Source organism: Ochotona curzoniae, unplaced genomic scaffold (assembly GCF_017591425.1).
Source record: "Ochotona curzoniae isolate NIBS_2020 unplaced genomic scaffold, NIBS_Ocur_1.0 contig_3520, whole genome shotgun sequence".
NCBI classification, from domain to species: Eukaryota; Metazoa; Chordata; class Mammalia; order Lagomorpha; family Ochotonidae; genus Ochotona; species Ochotona curzoniae.
Window position 1 is genome coordinate 23,332,764 of NW_024465894.1, and position 19,063 is coordinate 23,351,826.

Here is a 19,063-nt window from a genome sequence, read left to right on the forward strand (position 1 = left end):
GCCAGTCAAGTCTGCCCTCAATCCTCAGCCTGGGCCCCTAGACATTTCACTGACTGCAAATGAGGTTTCTTATCTAATCCTCCTTCCCCTCTTCTCTCCTTTCACCTCCCACTGCACATGCCCTTTACTTCATGAAAAAAGTGTGCGTTTCTAAAATAAATATTAATGGAAAGGCAATGATAGAGAGATACACAGACTGAGACAGAGAGAGAGAGACAGGAAGAGAGAGGGAGAGACGGGTGGGAAGAGAGAGAGAGAGAGAGAGAAATCTTTTGTTTGTTGATTTTGTTGGTTCACTTCTAAATGGCCACCATAGCACAGGGCCATTTGTGGAATGACCCAGCAAGCAGCTACACTGAAGCCAGCCACCAGAAACGTCAGTCCGTGTAGTCTGGCCAGGCGCATCAGCAGGAAGTTGAATCAGAAGCATAGTAATAAGAGCGTCACTTGGGACTCTGATGAAGAATGTCTGCTACACCACACCTGTGGTCCCTAGAGAACACTTTACAAGTCAAAGGCTTAGGTTTCCTGCATTTCTGCTTCCATCTTGATGGCTTCTATCCTTCAGAACCCAAAACAGACATAATTCATATGTTTGGTACACCTTTCATGGTGAAGTCAGTAAGACTTCAGGCAAGAAAGTCGGCAGCACACAAAGGTGCCCTTGCAGAAATTTACGCATTGTGCTAGGTTTGAGCTTCACTTTCACAAAAACACTTTCTCTATATTTTCAAAGAAAATCTGAATGACTTGCATGTTGCTTTAGTGCTATAAAAGGGAGACAATATCATTTCTTCATAAAACTGAACACGGTCAGATCTGCCCGAACAATGTAAAGATGCATTTAATGCCTTCTAGAAAATGGAACATGACACCAAAGATAGCAAACATTTCCAACCTCCCTTCTCGAGATTTGTTTTTGGAATGACTTTAAAAGTATGTTACAGAGGAAAGCAAATTATTCAAAAAAATCAATAGTCACAGTATTGGCCAACATGTATATATCTTGACCATCTCCTTTCCATGGCTTGAGAGCCCATAATGGTATACACCACCCATGGTTTTTTGCTAATATGTGATTATGATATTGAGACATAGATTTTTTCGAAGATCTGTTTGTCTTTTATTTGAATGGTGGATTTTTGCAGAGAGAGAAGGAGAGACAGAGATAGGTCTTCAATCCACTGATTTACTTCCTAAATGGCCTGTTTGGCTGGAGCTGAGTAGATCTGAAGCTGGAAGTCAGGAGCTTGGCTTCCATCTGGAAAGGGACCCAAGGCCTTGAATCATCTTCAATTGCTTTCCCAGATCATAAGCAGGGAGCGTGATTAGAAGTGGAGCAGCCCGGACTTGAGCCCATGCCTGTATAGCATGCCAGTACTTAGAGAATAATTGGCCTATGACACCGCTGCATAGCCCCAAGTAAGGGATTTTTAAAATATGTACTTAAGCAAACTAGATATGGATCTGAGTTTTTATCATCACATGAGGAGGACAGTAAACATATCAGGAAAGGACAAAATAATCATTTTGTGCTTTTTGGATCCTTTGGCACATCTAAGGTATAGCAGTATACACATAATTTAAAAAGCAAATAGAAGTTTTATTTTGGTTATCTTTTGGTTTTGTTCTTTTTTCCTCATGGCCAAGTCTTCTAAAGGAAAAAGGGGCAGATCTTATCCTCACTAGAATCTTACAAATGTTCTTATATTTTTTCCTTTGGTCTTCTTGTGGGTAGAGAGAGAACTTTTGGCTCTCACTTCTCCGGAAGAACGAAGATTTAGTGCAATCTTATTTAAATATTTACCAGTATGGCTCAAAATTACGCTGAAGTTTAAAGATGTTTTCTTCTTGATAACCCCCCACATATACTGAGACTCTACTTGAAATTCATCTGTCATCATGCTGAGCTAAAGTCTGGCATAGATCTGTGATTCAACAACCTACATAGACTTAAACACAAGGATTAAGCCAGAACATTTTTCTGTAGATATCATCCGAGATTCAAACAAATGTTAAATCTTAAACTAGTGTCTTGTTTTTCTTTAATTTTAAAATTCTTGATAAGGGACTTCACAAGTCTTTTTTTTCCCCTCCAACAGAGTTTGATTGAAAATTTTATGGATTAATTGACAGTTGCCATGGTGAACTTTCATTTTAGTTATCAAAACAGGACTAGATGAAATGCAATGTCATCTCATCTTTGAGGGGTGAAATGGGGGTTGACATTACACTGTGTCTATTCAACAGACTTCTTTAATAACATAGATTCTAAAAACTACCATACATTGCCAGATAAATTATTATGACTGCATTTTTTCCAGTGTCCTCCCAAGTCTATCCAACATGGCTAATAAGTCCAACTGTGATAACAGCTTGAGAAATGTGAGTGTGAGTGTGTCCTATTCTGATACAGGAAACTTTGTTAGGCATTCCTTTATACATCTTATCCTAGTGGCTTCGCTGAGTTTACATCTTCATTTGTTTACATGGCATCTTGTTTTAAAGGTAGAACTGGATTCTTCCATTTACTCCACATCATCCTTCTTCTCCTCTCCTCCCTTCTCTCTTTTCTCCTCTCGTTCACTCCCTTCCATCAACCTGGCTATAAAATATCCTATAATCATCCTCTGAACTCCTTCTTGATAAACATCACACATTGGTCTAGAACAACAGCGTCCCATGCAGGGATCTACAATAATCTTCCAGGATATACCTTTTAGCCTTCTAACCTCCCTGCTTCTACTCTTTACTCCCATAACCTACCTTGTATGCACCGATCAGTGCCTTCTTTCAAAATAACAGCCAGATTGTGTTGCTCACCTATTTATACAACATTTCTTAGAAGAAGTTCCAAACCCATTTCCATGGTTTAGCATCATATGTCATCTGGCTCTAGTGTCATCTTCCACTTGCTCGTTGGCTCTGGTTTATATCCCTCATCAGTGGTAAGCTGGTGCCTTCCTCAGGATCTCTGCAGGTGCTGTGGTTTCCTCCCACTTGGCCAACACACCTATCTATCTATCTATCTATCTATCTATCTATCTATCTATCTATCTATATCTATCTATCTATCTATCTATCTATCTATCTATCTATCTATATCTATCTATCTATCTATCTATCTATATAGATATATGTATGTATGTATATATATATATATCTCCATATGCCTTATTGTTTCTCATTCTTTCAATTTTACATTAAATTTGACTCCCAAGAAAGTCCTTCAGTCACCACCTAATCTAAAATGTCTCCATAAGGAGAACCTATCTCAAATGACACATGCATTTAGAATTATCTGCTCTATTACTTATTTTGTTACTGTATAACCCCACATATCTATCACATCCCATAAGAATGTAAGTTTTGGGGCCAGCTCTGTGGTGTGGTGAGTAAAGCTGCCATCTGTGGTGTCAGAATCCCATATGGGCACCAGTTCAGATCCTTATTGTTCCACTTCTAGAACATTTCCCACTGATGTGCCTGGGAGAGCAGCAGAGGACGTCAAATACTTGGGTCCCTGTATCCCCATGGGAGACTTGGAAAGAGGCGTCTGGTTGGCTCATCTCTGTCTATTGGTCATTTGGTGAATGAACCAGAAGATCTCTCTCTCTCTCTCTCTCTCTCTCTCTCTCTCTCTCTCTCTCACTCTCTTTTAAATAAATAGATGAGTACATTTTCTAAAGAATGCAGATTCCATGAAAAAAAATGGCACTTGTCTTTCCTAATCTGTCTTGTCTCCTTGGTACCTACCAGTACTGTGAGAATTTCATTTCAGATTCTATTTTATTTCTGTTTCTTCTAGACCTTCCTTTAAGGCCAAGATATAAAAGGACCCATGCCTAATTTTTGTCTCTCTTAGCAGCTGCTGCAGTATGCCAGGTTTCTAAAATTATACCACAGAGCTATGGCGACTGATTTTGCTTTTCCCATTTATTAAAACAGAAACAGAACCTAAAATGCCTTCTACATTTGATAAATGTGCTATTTAAAACACTGGCATTATAGACTACAAAGGTTTTGAACACTTAGCCAAGTTTCCTGTGGCTTAAGTTAGTCACATCTAAGGTCAATACCACAACCAGAATGAAAAATTTTGCCAATGGTTAAATTATCAGCCATCCTCCAAATTTCTGTCACATATGTGAGATGGATGCTGACCCATGGGGCTGGGTTCAGTTAAAACAGAAGTGAAATGCTTGGAATGGCTAACTGCATGCAAACACTGGACTCCAATGAAACTCCTTAGCTAGGCAGAGGGAAATGGAAAATCTAATGGGGAGGAGGCTACAGTCTTTCCTTGCCAGTGAAATGTGTTGTCCACTACTGGGCTCAGGACAAGAGTTACCAATGCTGGAAATCAAACCTTAAACTCGAATTTCTTTAGAGAAGTATTTTGTGAATTTGATTTTCAATACTTGATTTATCTAACTGAGCAGGATTTTTTGTGGAATGGATTAAATTTAAAGAGATATGCATTTGACCCCAATTTGAGCAACCTTCTAAATATTAACTCTTTATTAAAAAAAAAAAGGATGTACAGCACTCCATGGGTGGGTGTGGCTGCATATTACAAATGATGACATAAGTATCATGTAATGATGCTATTCAATAGTTTGGGACTGGGCCTGAGGCAATGGGTCAGTTGCTAAGTCCTTGCCTTGTATGCCCAGGAACACATATGGGTGCCAGTTCATGTTCTGGCTGCTCCACTTCCCTGCTTGTGGCTTGGGAAGGTACTAGAGAATGATCCAAAGCCTTGGGTCCTTGCACCCACATGGGAGACCTGGCAAAAGCTCCTGGTTTCTGGCTTTGGATCAGCTTAGTTCTAGTCACTGTGGTCACGTGGGGAGTGAACCAGCAGATGGAAGATCTTTCTCTCCGTATCTCTTTTTCTCTCTGTAAATCTGCCTTTTCAATAAAAACAAATGGAGTTTGGGATCATTCAGATGAATATCTCTGACACGCAGTGGTCTGTGTGCCTAGGTTTCTCTTTGTGACTCAGCAGAAGCAATTCCTCCTGTTGGTTTGGAAGAACTAATGAGAGAGTTGGCCCTGCTTCTCCTAAACAGTAGCCCTCTGCTCCACTTTGCAGTGCAACCTGCTTTCTTGGTTGTCCCTATTTCTGGCAGAAGGTGGAAGCCTGGAGTTTGGCCATGAGCATAGCTTTGTCCTCTGAGGAACTCAAGTGTGTATCTGGCTTTGATGTGGTTGAGTTGCCATAAATAGCTGTTGATGCTTTGGGTCCCTGCTTCCTCAGTTATGGGCCAATTTCTTTCAACAGTGCATAGTCATGAAAATGAAAGGACACAGGGAAAAAAATGACCATGCCAGGAAGAAAGATGATTAAAAAGAATTACAAACATTCACACCAATCTGTTTCTTCCATTTGTTTTCAGAGAAAAGCCTAACTTTGTGGATGAGCTTGTAGGACATCTTCAGAGATAGTCCTGTCTCAACACACTACAAGAGTCTGCAGACAGCTATAGAAAAGCTAACAACATGGACTTTGGGGTCAGACAAACTTGAATTCAAACTCTGGATCTGTATTTAAGCAAGGAACTAATCCCTCTTAAGCCTCAGTAATAACAATCCCTGCCTCATAGACTTCTGTTTATTGGAAGACTTCAAGTATGTTAAGTGGTTTGAATAAAGCGCCTGCCCAATTAATGCCTGGGCCAACAGAGGAATGTAGGGGCGAGATAATTGTTAGTACCATCTCTTCAGAATTCGCACGTTTATTGCCCTCTTGTTATTGCCTTGGTAAAGACTGGAACAGGTGTGTTTACACCATAAACATCTGCAAACATCTTCATATGGATGCTACCCTTGGCCAGGTCACTTTACCAGCACCTTGCTAGTGTTAGGTATCTAAGAGGTTGTTTACTATTCAACAGCATTCTTGGCAGTTGACTCACTCAGGCAGGCCTTCACAAGTGTCAAATGCATTAGAGTCCAGCATTAAAGAGTCCACAGTCTGTTGCTGTGATAAGACGTGATGCAGTGCAGAAGGAAGCAGCAGTTAATGATCTGTGAAGGCTGACTCAGATCCATCTTGGTGACCAACATGCTCTAGTCTGAAATCTGAATGAAGCCAGCTTACATATCAATGTCTGTTGGGACCAGCTAGCACACTAGGGAACTATGTTGCACAAACATCTCCCATGATTTCACACGTAGAGATTAGAAAGTGGAGAGCAGCTACCCAAGCCCATTCTGCCTGAGTGCTTAAGCAAACTTGGGCCATTGAGTGATCTGAACATCTGCAGCCAGCTGGGGAGATGAAACTCCCAGGAAACCCACTGGGGCTTGAATCAGAATGATGATCCAGTTAATTCCGACAAACCTCAAATGCTGACTCCAACCTTGTAGAGTCTGCATTGGCATTAATAATAACTTCTTTAAAATCATTCAGTGTGGTGGATGGTTAGCTGAATCACATTAAGAAGTATACTCCCTTCACCTAGAAATGTGTACTTATAGCATTTATGCCAAGCTAAGATCTGTATATAGGTCCAATAAAAGGGGAGAATCCCCCACAGTTAATGGGTATTCCAAGGACACCTCATGTGAACTAATTGAAATACAATAGCAAGCACTAAATTCATAGAAGTTAATTCAAGACAGCGTGGGCACTTAGTCTTTTTTATTCTTTAACATGATTTTTTGTTTAGGCTTTTTTGTTTATTTCCTTTCTTCTTCTTAATTTTTTTCTTCTACAATAAGACACTCTTTCATCAGTTTAGAAATGGTGATTATAATTGTTGTTTTATCTGGAGCCTATGTTTTACCAAAAGCAATCAATCAGGTTGGATTCTCTCAGAAGTAGACAACAAGAAAAGGATTTGAGTGTAAACCTTTCACTTGAGATTTATCTCAAGAAGAATCAAAAGGATAATAGAGAACTGAGAAGAAAGAACGACAACTAGCACTGAGTGTGTTAAAACGTAAGTTCCACTGCAAGAAACTAGCTCTCCCTTCTACTGGGACCATCTAGAAAAGTATACAGAATTGAGCTCTCCATGGCAATAGCCACCAGTCACATATTGCCAATGAGCAGTGAAATGTAATTAATCTGAATTGAGATAGGGATGTAAAATACACATCACTTTTAAAGACAGTATGAGAAAAAAGAAGAGCAAAAGTGCCTAATGCAATTTCTTTTAAAAATCACTTCTTGAGGTTGACTATTTGTATTAAGAATATTTTGAATCATTCATTTTTAAAATTTTGGATTAACACACAATACATGCACATTTCTGAGGTTTCCAATCTAGCTTTTCAACACTATGAGTTGTTTAAACTGATCATCTCAAATAACCAGTCTGTTAAAGAAGCTTTTATTGAAATAGATTCTTTGCTTTGTGTTTAAGGCCAATCAGCTCCCCTGTCCTAGTTCTTTGTACAGAATATCATAATCATCACCCCAGACTGTTATGTCCACTTTGCAATGTTTTAATACCCGTTATGCAACCCGATGTCCTGATTCACCCATTCACAGTTAAAGATACGGTTAGTTTCAACCTGCGGCCAGAATGCAAAACAGCTGGAGGAGTCGATGTGCACCTTAATTTCTGACAATGCATGTCATATATATGGAAAATATATATATGATGGCCACAGCCTCAGTTGAGGTCTTTCATGCTCTGTATAACCACTTCCCATTAAGACACCAAGTCCATTTTTAACTCCCCAGGATCTGGATGGGCTTGTGACTCCAAGAATAGAGTTCTGCGAAGGTGTTCTTATGGGACTGCTAAGCCTTGGTCCTCAGAGGGGTTCAGCTTTCTCTGGGTACACTTGTTCCCTCAAGAGAAAGGCATTTCAGAAGATGGACACCATGCTGGGAGGAAGCCCAGGTGAAAGAAAGAGGCTATGCACAAGTGTTTCAGAAAATCATCCTAGCTAAGATTTCCAGACAGCCAGTATCAACCACAAGCAAGATCAGGAAGCAAATGGACCTTTGAATCACTGCAGCTCCTGCTAAGGGCCAGACTGTGAGAAACAGAACAATTACATGCTTTATACTTTTGTTGTTTTGAGTTTTTTTACTGTCTTATTTATTCACTTTTTAAAATTATATCTTCAGAATATATAAGCAAACTAAGTGATTTTTTTTTAAAGCCACTAAGTTGTGGGAGTGATGGTTACACATCTTTATTAACTGCAACACCATATTCCTCTTTTATCTTAACTGTCTGGAAACCCAAAATGAAATGTAAACAGATTCACTAATAATGTAGTAAATATTAGATTAAAGTATTAGCACAACTTTATTCCTTTAATTTGTAATATGGACCCTACTTTCCTGTTTTCTTAACCGTATTTTGAAAAAAAAAAAGGAAAAAAGAACTTGAGAGCACAACGTAGGCAGTAAAAATGACCCTTGTTCACCCTCAAGTAGCAAAATAAGAATTCAAAATACCTGAATCTTCTTTCATGTCCACATCTTCTTCTTCATTATTATCATCTATTAAAAGATAGGAAAAAAACAAAGAAAGGCTAAGAAGAAAGCTGGAAACACCATCATTCTATGTCATGCTGTGGTTTGAATATCCTCTACCAGACTTAATCGGAACTTAACACTCATGCAGAGCTGGGGCCATTGACAAGATATTAGATCCAGAGGACCTTCCCATCATGAAGTGCTCAATTCTTCTACCCCAGGCTTGAGATAGGTATCAGGGGAGTGATTCCCCGATTTAACCCACATTTGCACTTCCACCTTATTCTAATGCCTGTGAAGGCCCCTACCAGATCCTGGTACTGTGCTTTTGGAGTCCAGCCTCCAGAATCATGGGCCAAATAAATTTCTATTGTTCATAATTCCCCTAGTCTGTAGTGTACTGTGACAGGTGCAGAAAAAATAGCATACTGCCAAACAAAAAATGAAACAAAAAAAATAATAATAAGGCAAAGTTCAATAGAAAAGAGAACATTTTACTAGTATGCTGAGTTAATGTATACCCATTGCAGCATAACTTCACATGTAGGTTTTATATTTGCTTTTTAAAAACTATAATCATAACTCTCAATAATTACTTATTGAAGTTGTATTTGATAATCTGGGGTATAACAATAACAATCAAAATTCACTGAGTTTAAATGACACATTTGCCACATTTGTTGTTTATTTTTATTGGATAGGTAGATTTACAGAGAGAAGGAGAGACAGAAAGGTCTTCCATCCACTGGCTTACTCCCCAAATGGCTGCAATATCTGGAGCTGAGACGATCTGAAGCCAGGAGCCTCCTCCAGGTCTCCTGTTTAGGTATAAATTCCTAAAGCTTTGGGCCATCCTTGACTGGTTTTCCAGGCCATGGGCAGGCAGTGGTGCAGCCTAGACACAAACTGGCGCTCATATGGGATCCCAGGAATGAAAGGCAAGGACTTTTTACCCACAAGGCTATCGTGCTGGGCCCACATTTGTCACATTTTTAGCATATGTATGCTCACCTCATGTTTTCGTGGATATCATAATTTGGTAACAGGCAAACAACAGGTGTAGGTTCCCTGCACTGTACTGTGAAAATTACTGCTTTGATGCTCACATAAATCCCAGTCACAAACTGGGGGCTTCCAGGGCCTCCCTCCAGTGGTATCTCTTCCATTAAACGCACCTCATCTCTCAAAATAATTATTTTTAATTAGACATCTGATTCTTCTGCTTTGTAGATGATGCACTTGAACTCTCAACACATTGTCATCTCTTCCCTTGGATGTTCTTGCCATCTAGCACTCGGTTCTGAATGTTCGTGTGACCCCTAGTTCCTAAGTTGAAAACCTAAACCACAAGGGAGACCTTTGTGTGATGAGATCGTAAGGTGGGAACATGATGAACAAGATTAGCGTCCTAATCAAGGGTCCAAAAGAGAACTTCTGCACCTTCTATCATAAAATGACACAAGGAGAAGGCCGATGTCCATGAGGAAGACAGCCTCCATCAGCTTTCACACCATCCAACACCTTGACCTTGAATTTTGGCCCTTTAAAACAATGATGGGTAAATTGTTTACAAGCCACTCAGTCTGTGCTTGTTCCATGACAACAGCCTGGATAGATATCACTGTCACTCAGGGCCAAAACTTGTCCATTTCCACATTCGCTCCTCTCATCACTGTGGTGCCATCCAAATTCACACCGTCAACCTTTACTTTAGTAGTTTTCTAACCATTCTTCACTCATCATTCTCATTTCTTTTACTTGTGGTTGACAAATCAATCTTAAAACCCAGATTTCATCAGTCCACTATTCTAAAGTGGCTGCCATCTGGCTAATGAGGGAAGTCTATACTCTTCCTAGGAACACTTGAAACCAACAATATCTTGTACTGACCACTTGTTTGTTTCACCACGTCTGTTACACTTGTGCTGACACCTTCAGGGAGGACAACCCTTGATTCTTCTATTTTCTAAGTCCCCTTCAGTCTTTTTCAGGCTTTGGTCCTGCTAAAAATACCCATCTCCATCTCCATTCACCTCCATACTTCAAGGACAAGTTCAGGAACCATAGCTTTTTCTAAGTTTTAATGCATTGTGTTGTAACTTTTACTGTATCAAGTTCATACTGCCTTCTGTGTAGAAAAGTCAAGGATGTTTTGGGCAAAGCTCCCTAGTAGTTGCTTCATTTACTCAATCGCTAGGAATGTGATCTTGGAGAAATGATCCAATCTCCATAACCTTCAGGTTCACCAGCTTGAAAGTGGGTTACTAGCAATGCTTACTACCCTGAGTTATTATGATTAAATGACTAAAGCCATGTACAGAACTAGGATAGCTATTGTGATAGCATTAAATGCTAAATGTAAGTCCCTTAGGAAGTTGATAGTTTAATTACGTCTACCTTCAAGTGAAAAAGGTAGGTCTACACAGAGGAACAATACTAAGACATGACATTATCCATGCAGCTGCAAAGTTCAAATACTAGCTCCAAAGCCATGTTTGCCCAGAAGACTCCAAGTAGCCTCACTGGAAGACATGTCGATCCTCTGGAACCTTCAGAATGGCCCTGGCTGCTCTGTACAGCATATTGAAACCCACGAGCATATCTTACTTTCCCCATGACATGTCCACACGCATTAAGTGCCAAATTAATCTTGGTGTTTCCTACAGCCCCAGATACAAAAGCTTGCATAATGTGCAATAGGCTTCCAACTATGAGTGAAAAGCGAAGGAAATTTTGACTCATCCTTTATTTTCCCTCAGAAATCATGGGAGAGTCTTTTCAGGCCCCTCTGAGATTTCAGACAGTCTGTTGTCATAGAGATTTTAGAACTTTGTAGAGAATAAGTTCTGTCTAAATGTTTTACATTTAGGGAAGTATCAGTGAAGGGAGATAGTGATTTTCTAAGATGATATTTCTAAGAAATAAGTATTCTTCCTTCCTATTTTATTCATAGAAAGAATGAAAGGTAAAAAAAATCATGTAGAAAATCACTAAATTCTCAAGCATTTAGATAGTAGAAAAGTTTACTTTTTGCAAAGTTTGCAAGTCTAAAATTTCAAGTGAAAGAAATGTTCCCATTTCCACTGCATAATAATATAATAACTGATCTTCGTCAATACCCAGCACTTATCTAAGAGGTGACTAAATGATAAAACATGCATCTGGGAGACAACTGCCAAGCATCATAGCTCCTGGGACTATTTGTTTAAAAGTTTCTTTTGACTGTTGGTTTCCACTCAAGAAGCAGCAAGGAATTCATATCATCCGTGGATCAGCAATTCACACATGGCTGACAAGATTTCCATGGAAGCACCCTGCCGCTCTTGCTTCTGCGGGCACTGAAGCAAGGCAGCATGCTCAACGTGCGCTTCCTGAACTGCTTGCTTTTGCTCTCCGGGACTCTACGCCAGAGACGCAGCGGTGGCTGACATGACTCAACCGGGTGCCTTCCTTCCCTTCCCTCTCTCACGTTCCGAATTCCCTAGTGCGGTTTCCTCGGATCACCTCCCAAAGAAATCACTTCTGCCTGGATTTTTTGTTTTAGGTTTTGCTTTTGGGGGGAATTCAAACTAAGTGTGATCACACTCAAGCGGAGGGAAAAGCATTTGGCTAAACACACGGATGGGAACCATCAGGATGCTTTCAGAAAAGATAAAACCAACTCCACAGGGCTCCAGGGAGGAGCACAGATGGCCAGCTCCAGTAGTTCATTTCAGTGCTACCTCTCTGACACAGTACCTTGAGGCACTGAAACTTTATCCTGACCAGTGACGGAGTGATTAAGCCACTTCAAAGGGGTGACTCACAATCTTCTCTTTAACATTTTGGCTAATATTTTATTATTCTTTCAAAATGATTTCCCTATTTATATTTGAAAGGTAGGCAGAGCCAAAAATAGGGAGAATATTCAACCCAGTGGTTTATCCCCATGTACCTGCAACAACCACATCTGGGCCAGGTCAAACACGGGAACTCAGCACTCAATGCAGGTCTTCGCTATAGATGACGTAGGCCTAAGGACTCGAGCCATGACCTGCTTCCTTCCAGGAAATGCATCAGCATGATGTGGGAATCAGAAGTATGGCTGCGAGTTGTCCCCAGACACTCTGATATGGGAGGTGAATATTTTAAACATCATCTAAATCATGCTGCCACACACCCATTACTTGCCTCTGTATTTTAGAAGCATTTATATTAAAAACAAGCATATGGATACTTAGGTGCATCTAATGTGCTGTTACATATTAATGAAGTTTCTTTTGATTGGACATTATTTCATATAATGTGCATGTTTAACTCATATTTGTACCTAAAATATGCAGGAAATTTGCACCAATAACTTTTCCCAACAAATCCAGGAGAAGAAAAAAGGCAATATTTAAAAAAAAAATATATGATAGCCTGAGGAGATAAGGAGCTCTGGCATCCAGAACTTGGAAACAGTTAGGGGACTGATGGAGTGTGGACACAGAGCTGCTGTTCTAGACGGTTCTTCAGGCATCATACTTCTGCATTAGAGGGCAAAAATGAAATAAAGGTTTCTAGCCACATTGACACTAATACCATTTCAAAACTGAGAACAATCCGTCAGCCGGTATTGTTCTGTGTGTTCAGGAATGCCAATTCCAGAAAATCCCCTTCCTTTCCCGGGCTTGGACCATACACTGGCTAAAAGCTCCATTTCATCTTAAGGGGCCTCTTTGATGTTAATTTCATAATGGATGCTGGTTTTATACACAGCGTGCCTCTCTGTGAGATTAGACTGCTGAGTTCTGCATAAAATATACAAACATGACTAAAGTTCTTATTCTGATAAAAATGTGTGAAAAGTAGCTAGTTTCTCAAAATATCTGGGTTTTTTGGAAGCAGTTGACTATAGGCAGTACCTTCACAAATGTACTGAGTAAAACAGCTATGAATTCGAAGTCATGTCCCAAAGGAGTGTCTAACCTCATTTGAATAATATCTAATCCATCTGCTTTGATAGCAGGTAGAGCTAAGGTTAAGTGATTTTTGACTTAATCATCCTATCTGTCTTTGAACTGTAGCATGGCAGTAGGATGGCAGGATCACCATGGCTCATGGCCAGGAGCTGTAGACCATCTGAGAGATGGGCACAGGAATAGAGATTAGCTTCAGTGGCCAACAACTGGCCTGGGGGGAGGAGAGGGGAAACCATCCTCCCCATTGCCACGGGAACCGTTCATACTCTCCTGGTCAGTATTTCAGAGCCATCCCCAGAAACGGACATGTCTGCCAAGAATATCACTTATACAATCATGCTGTCATTTCATGGACTCTCAAGTCTTTTCCTGTAGGATTCAATTTCTTTCTTTCTTTTTAAAGATTTATCTGTTTTCATTGGAAAGGTGGATGTGCAGAGAGGAGGAGAGACAGAGAGGAAGATCTTCCTTCCAATGGTTCACTCCCCAAGCAGCCGCAACGGCCGGTGCTGTGCCGATCTGAAGCCAGGAGCCAGGAGCTTTCTCCTGATCTCCCACATGGGTGCAGGGTCTCAAAGCTTTGGGCCATCCTAGACTACATTCCAGGCCACAGACAGGGAGCTGGATGGGAGGCAGGGTCGCCGGGATTAAAACTGGATTCCATATGGGATCCCGGAGCATGTAAGACGAGGACATTAACCACTACGCTACCATACTGGGCCCAGGATTCAATTTCTTCCACAAACTTCTTAGTCTCTCCCTATCTTTTTAGCATTTCATTATTAGGGGCTATTGAAAACTATTTGTATATGTGGAGAAATTAAGTTTTTTAATATACAAAACTCTTTCTCAAAATATCCATGTACTAGGGAAGATAAAAGAACTCTTACAGCTTCTTGTGAGACTTAACAAAGAGGGGAGGGTAGTTGCCTAACATTGTATATAAGTGTGACACTAACTCCAACAAATGGCTAAGTACATGTTCTGAAAGATGAGTGAAAAGGCTGTGAGGACTAAAGCCTGGCCAACTACAGCGGAGATCTGGGGGAGCATGTGAAATCCTGCGATGAAATGTGCTCTTGGTCCTGGAAGCATGCTTACCTGCTCCGAGAGGTTCTAAGAACTTCCACGAGGACAGGGACAGTAGAAAGGCAGAGACAGCCAGGAGATGGCTATGGATTATGGAATGAATAGCAAGGAGGTGAGACTGCCAACTCTCCAAAGACACAGGGCTGGGGGCAGAAGCTATCCCTGAACACACACTAGAACACAGACTGAGAACGTGTCATTCCTCCACTTTTTATTCTTATATGTGTGGTTTATTACAAATTATCTCATTCATCTGCTATCTGATAAAAAAAAATTTTCCCTGCATTTGCCTCAATGTTTTCAATTAAACTAAAAGACAGAAAGTGGTCTCCCCTGTGAATATCTGCAGAGCTTTAGCAAAGCACCCTCCTGGGATTTTTTCAGTGGACATCTATAAAATCCTCCCTTTTTCAAGTATCATGTAATCATGTCTTATTCCTCCAGAACTTCCTAATGAGATCAAACTCTGCTTAGTCAAGGCTCATGTTCCCAGGCCTTTATCTGTTGCCCTGTTTATCAGCATTTGCTCCACTCACTGCATACTCACCCCTTGTCAGGGGACAGATTGCTCTCTGGCTCTGCCTGCTGCCTGCTCCTACATTCAGGTTGCTTAGTTACAGCAACACTTCACTGGATTTTCATTGAAGGCAAAATGTGTTTGTAGCCTTTGAGGCCCATCAAAGTGGAAATGGTTAGCACCCATTTCCTAAGCAAGCGGTTAACTCATTTATGTCACATTTCAGGGAGCATGTCTTGAGAGTTCTGAACACTGATGTGATTTGCACATTATACATGCACAGATGCGCCATGTCCCCGTAAATATTCATAATTATGGAAAACTCTTAATTTGTGTGCCATGTGCTTTTTTTTTTTCCCCTGTACACTGAATGTGTCATTTGGAAAATTACAAAAGTGCAATTCAGACTTGGGCCTTTTCTTATGTTTCTTTTACTTACCTGAGGACTGCTAAGGTATTCATTTTCCAATGCTACTGCAATAAATCCCTAAGTGCAGAGACGTCCTGTATGGGGCCGACGAGTTTAAAATCCACTTATTGACAGAGACGCATTTGCTCCTGAAAGGTCACAGGCAGACTGCTTCCTTGGTTTGCCACAGTCTGGGGGCTTTCCACATGCCTCAGCTCGCCCTGCCCCCACCTTCAAAGGGAATGATGTCTTTGAACATTTGTCCTTGGTCATGGCCCTCGCTGCCTCTCTTCTCCCCTACCACCTTCTGGTTATAAGCACCCTGGTAATGACATGGACCACACCCATGTAAAATCCCTGCTGATTTCAGTCCATCCTGCTGGCCCTTGCCAAGACACCTAGCATGCATATGTCCAGGATATAGACATCTTTAGGAACCATTTTTCCTATCTGCCAGGCTTGGCAAATGAGAAGGCAGATTATTTCTGCATAAACATTTCTGAGGAGTATTGCTGAGAGAGCCCATTTACAAGGGGATCGGTTTCCTCTGGGGTCAAGCTCACAGGCTTAAAGTGAAGGACTTTTTATTTTGAATTTTTTTGTTTTTAACTTCATTAATCTATAAAAGGGTTACTTTACTCTTCATTTTAAAAAATCCTTTCTTTTCTTACTTACCTCTCCCCTTCTTCTTTCCTCCCTCCTGCTCTTCCTTCTTTCTTTGGTTCCTCTCTGCTTCCTTTGCCCTATTCTTTTCAAAACTAGTTTTCTTTCACCTTTCTCCCCCTTCACTTTGTTATGAAAACAAAACAATAATACTACAAAACCAAGTGATGAAATGGTAGATTATTTGCAGCATATAACTGAAGGGATTGATAGTGTAAAAAGAATCCTTACAAATCAATACGAAAAAAAAAAACAGTAAAATTATGCAAAGGATATGATTAGTGCTATCATCTAAGAGATTTTGAGATAAGTAGTTGGAAAGAAAGAATAATCTGCACTAATAAAAAAATATGCACATTGTTACCAGTTAGTCACCCTCCTTCTCATGTGGAAGCGACTGCCTGGCAACATGAAAATGTGACCCATGGGTGAGGGTCTGCATGGGAATGTAAATGCAGATTGCACACGACTAAGAGTTGCTGTTTGTATTTTTGTCTCCAGAATGGTAATTTCTAAAGCTGTGAGTTGTTCACATTCTTGCGCACTGAAATACCCTGGCTGATCTGACCATTGCCAGTAAAAAACATCTTGTTTCTCTGTGCATTTTTAAAAAAGTAATTCTATTTCTTTTTTTAAAAAAAAGTTTTTTAATGGTGATGATGTCAATATTTATCTGTAGAGGTAGTTTTCCAAAATAATGATTTATAGAGAAATACAGAATACTTTGCAGAAATGATTCCAATTTTCAATCATATGGTTTTGAGCTAATTGTGAGACGATCAAAAACACGCTATGGAAGAAGACGATAATGTGATAAAGACGCTCACAGGTTGTGCTAAGTGACAAACAACGAGTCTCGGGCTGAGTTTTGTTTTATACATGTCCAGGGACCAGAAGGATAAGAAACAAAATTCATCACTGAATATTAGGACAAAGAATGGTTTGTAATTCTTCTTTATGCTTATCTGATTTTTACTACAAACCCGTACTGTTTTTGTAATAAGAAGTTATGTGTTTTTAAGGACTACTGCAAAAATTGAATTACTTTAACATTTTTTTCACAAGAAGTAAACATAGATGTTCAAAATTTATGATGCTAACTGACTATTAGTTTAAATTTGCTCCTTATAGTTAGAATTGGCTCATTGTGACATCCACACATGATAAAACTGAAGCAAGGAAAATGTATATTTATATTGCATACCAAGCTATGCAATCCTTGGGTAGTTATAATATGATTAGAAATTATTTCTTGTGATGTCAGCACTGTCGCATAGCAACAGTAGGTTAAGCTACAGTGTCAGCATCCCATACGGGCTTTCATTCAATTCCTGCAGACTCCATTTCTGATTCAGCTCCCTGGGATGCACCTGAGAGCTGGGGTGTTTGGGCCCTTGCATCCCCGTAAGAAACATGAAAGGAGCTCTGGGCTCTTGGTTTCAGCATGACACAGTCCTGGCCATTATGGCTGTTTGGAAAGTGAACCAGAAGGTGGAAATTCTCCTCTCTGTCTCTGTTTTTCACTCCCTTTCTCTCCTTCTACTCTGTGTGTGTGTGTGTCTGTGTGTGTAACTGTGCCTTTCAAATGAATAATCGTAAAAGAAAAAGAAATAATTTCTTCTGACTACAAACCCTTTGACTGTCTCAGGTTCCAAATTGTCAGTTCCCTCTCTCAGAAATTCACTCACACTATTATCCACACTGCCTTCAAGCTGTTGCCTTCCAAGAGTTAGTACTCTTGGGGTAAAGGACGGCCAGGGAGGTGAGAAGGGTAAGCAAAAAGGACATGAGGATAGGTCACATGATTGGAGAGCACCAGCATTTTGGGTACTTTAGCACTATTTCAGAGCTCTAGCAGATAAAACATTTGTGGCCTTGATGGCACAGAAATAGCTTCAAAATATTGGGCATGCTTTCAGGGTTACTATGAGAAAAAGCACTGCACGGAAGGAAGATCAAACACTTCCAACGATGTGACTTTAGACAATTGATTTTTTACTTTTATTAGTTTCCCCCCACCCTCCGACCTGCCCACTAATTCTCTCCAGAAAGAAAATAATGAACACAGGCCATGGAATTTGTTGTTGTTGGAAGGCCTATCCAGAAGTCATGAGCTGAACGGGTTCTTTTTAAACACAGATGAACCTTGATTTACTATTATGTTACATGCTGATAAATCCATCATAATGGCAAAATATAATTGAGTTAAAAACACATTTAATATCTTGAACTGATCAAATCTCATAGGCTACTGACTCAATACACTGAAATGTCACTTGCTTTCCTTTGTGATCTCAGAATCAACTGAGAGCTACACCTGCTCCTGCTACCCAGCATGTGAGAGAGGACTGTAAAATCGAACACTACCACAGGAAGAGCTGAATATTCAAAAGTGGTCCCCACTGGGTATGCAAGGTCATACACTGTACATCAGGAACCTCCATATACAATGTGTCATGTTACTCTAGTCCCAATCGCCTATTACAGGAGCAGGAATATTAACATTTGTCAATCGTGGATTCACAAATTGCAATCAAAACACATTGCTGATATGATGCTCAACATTTCTCTAGTCCATCTTTTAAAGATTACTGCAAGTCCACATTTTTTTCATGAAAGTTGCCCTAAGCAACCTGGTCTGCACATACATTTGCCTGCAAATCTCTGGACAAAATAACCAAATGTTATACTTGATTATTTTTCTAATATTGTATTCCAACTCTTTGTACAATATTTCCTTCTGCAAGCAAATCATCACTGTGTGTTAAGTGTAGCAGTAATAAAAGCCTTCGGGGCATAGCAGCAATACTACAAATATTTATTAGTTGACAGAAAAGCAACTGAGATAAACATATCAGAACACGAGAAATGAAAAAGAGATAAAATGAACATTTTTAAAAATAGAACATGCAGGTAATTTAAAAATGTGAATATCTGTAGAGGACATAATTTTTAGGTTTTGGGGAGAGGGCATTCTTTCCTTATTGTAGTAA

General features: G+C 40.0%; 1 protein-coding gene across 1 annotated transcript in view; it reads right to left on the bottom strand.

The window, feature by feature from the left end:
• The window catches only part of MACROD2 (mono-ADP ribosylhydrolase 2), a 1,602,185-nt gene that overhangs the window by 132,367 nt on the left and 1,450,755 nt on the right, over positions 1–19,063 (bottom strand). The window contains exon 10 of the mRNA XM_040981268.1: positions 8,429–8,473. Within this exon, the coding sequence (XP_040837202.1) occupies positions 8,429–8,473 (45 nt within the window). The remainder of the gene's footprint in view (positions 1–8,428; positions 8,474–19,063) is intronic.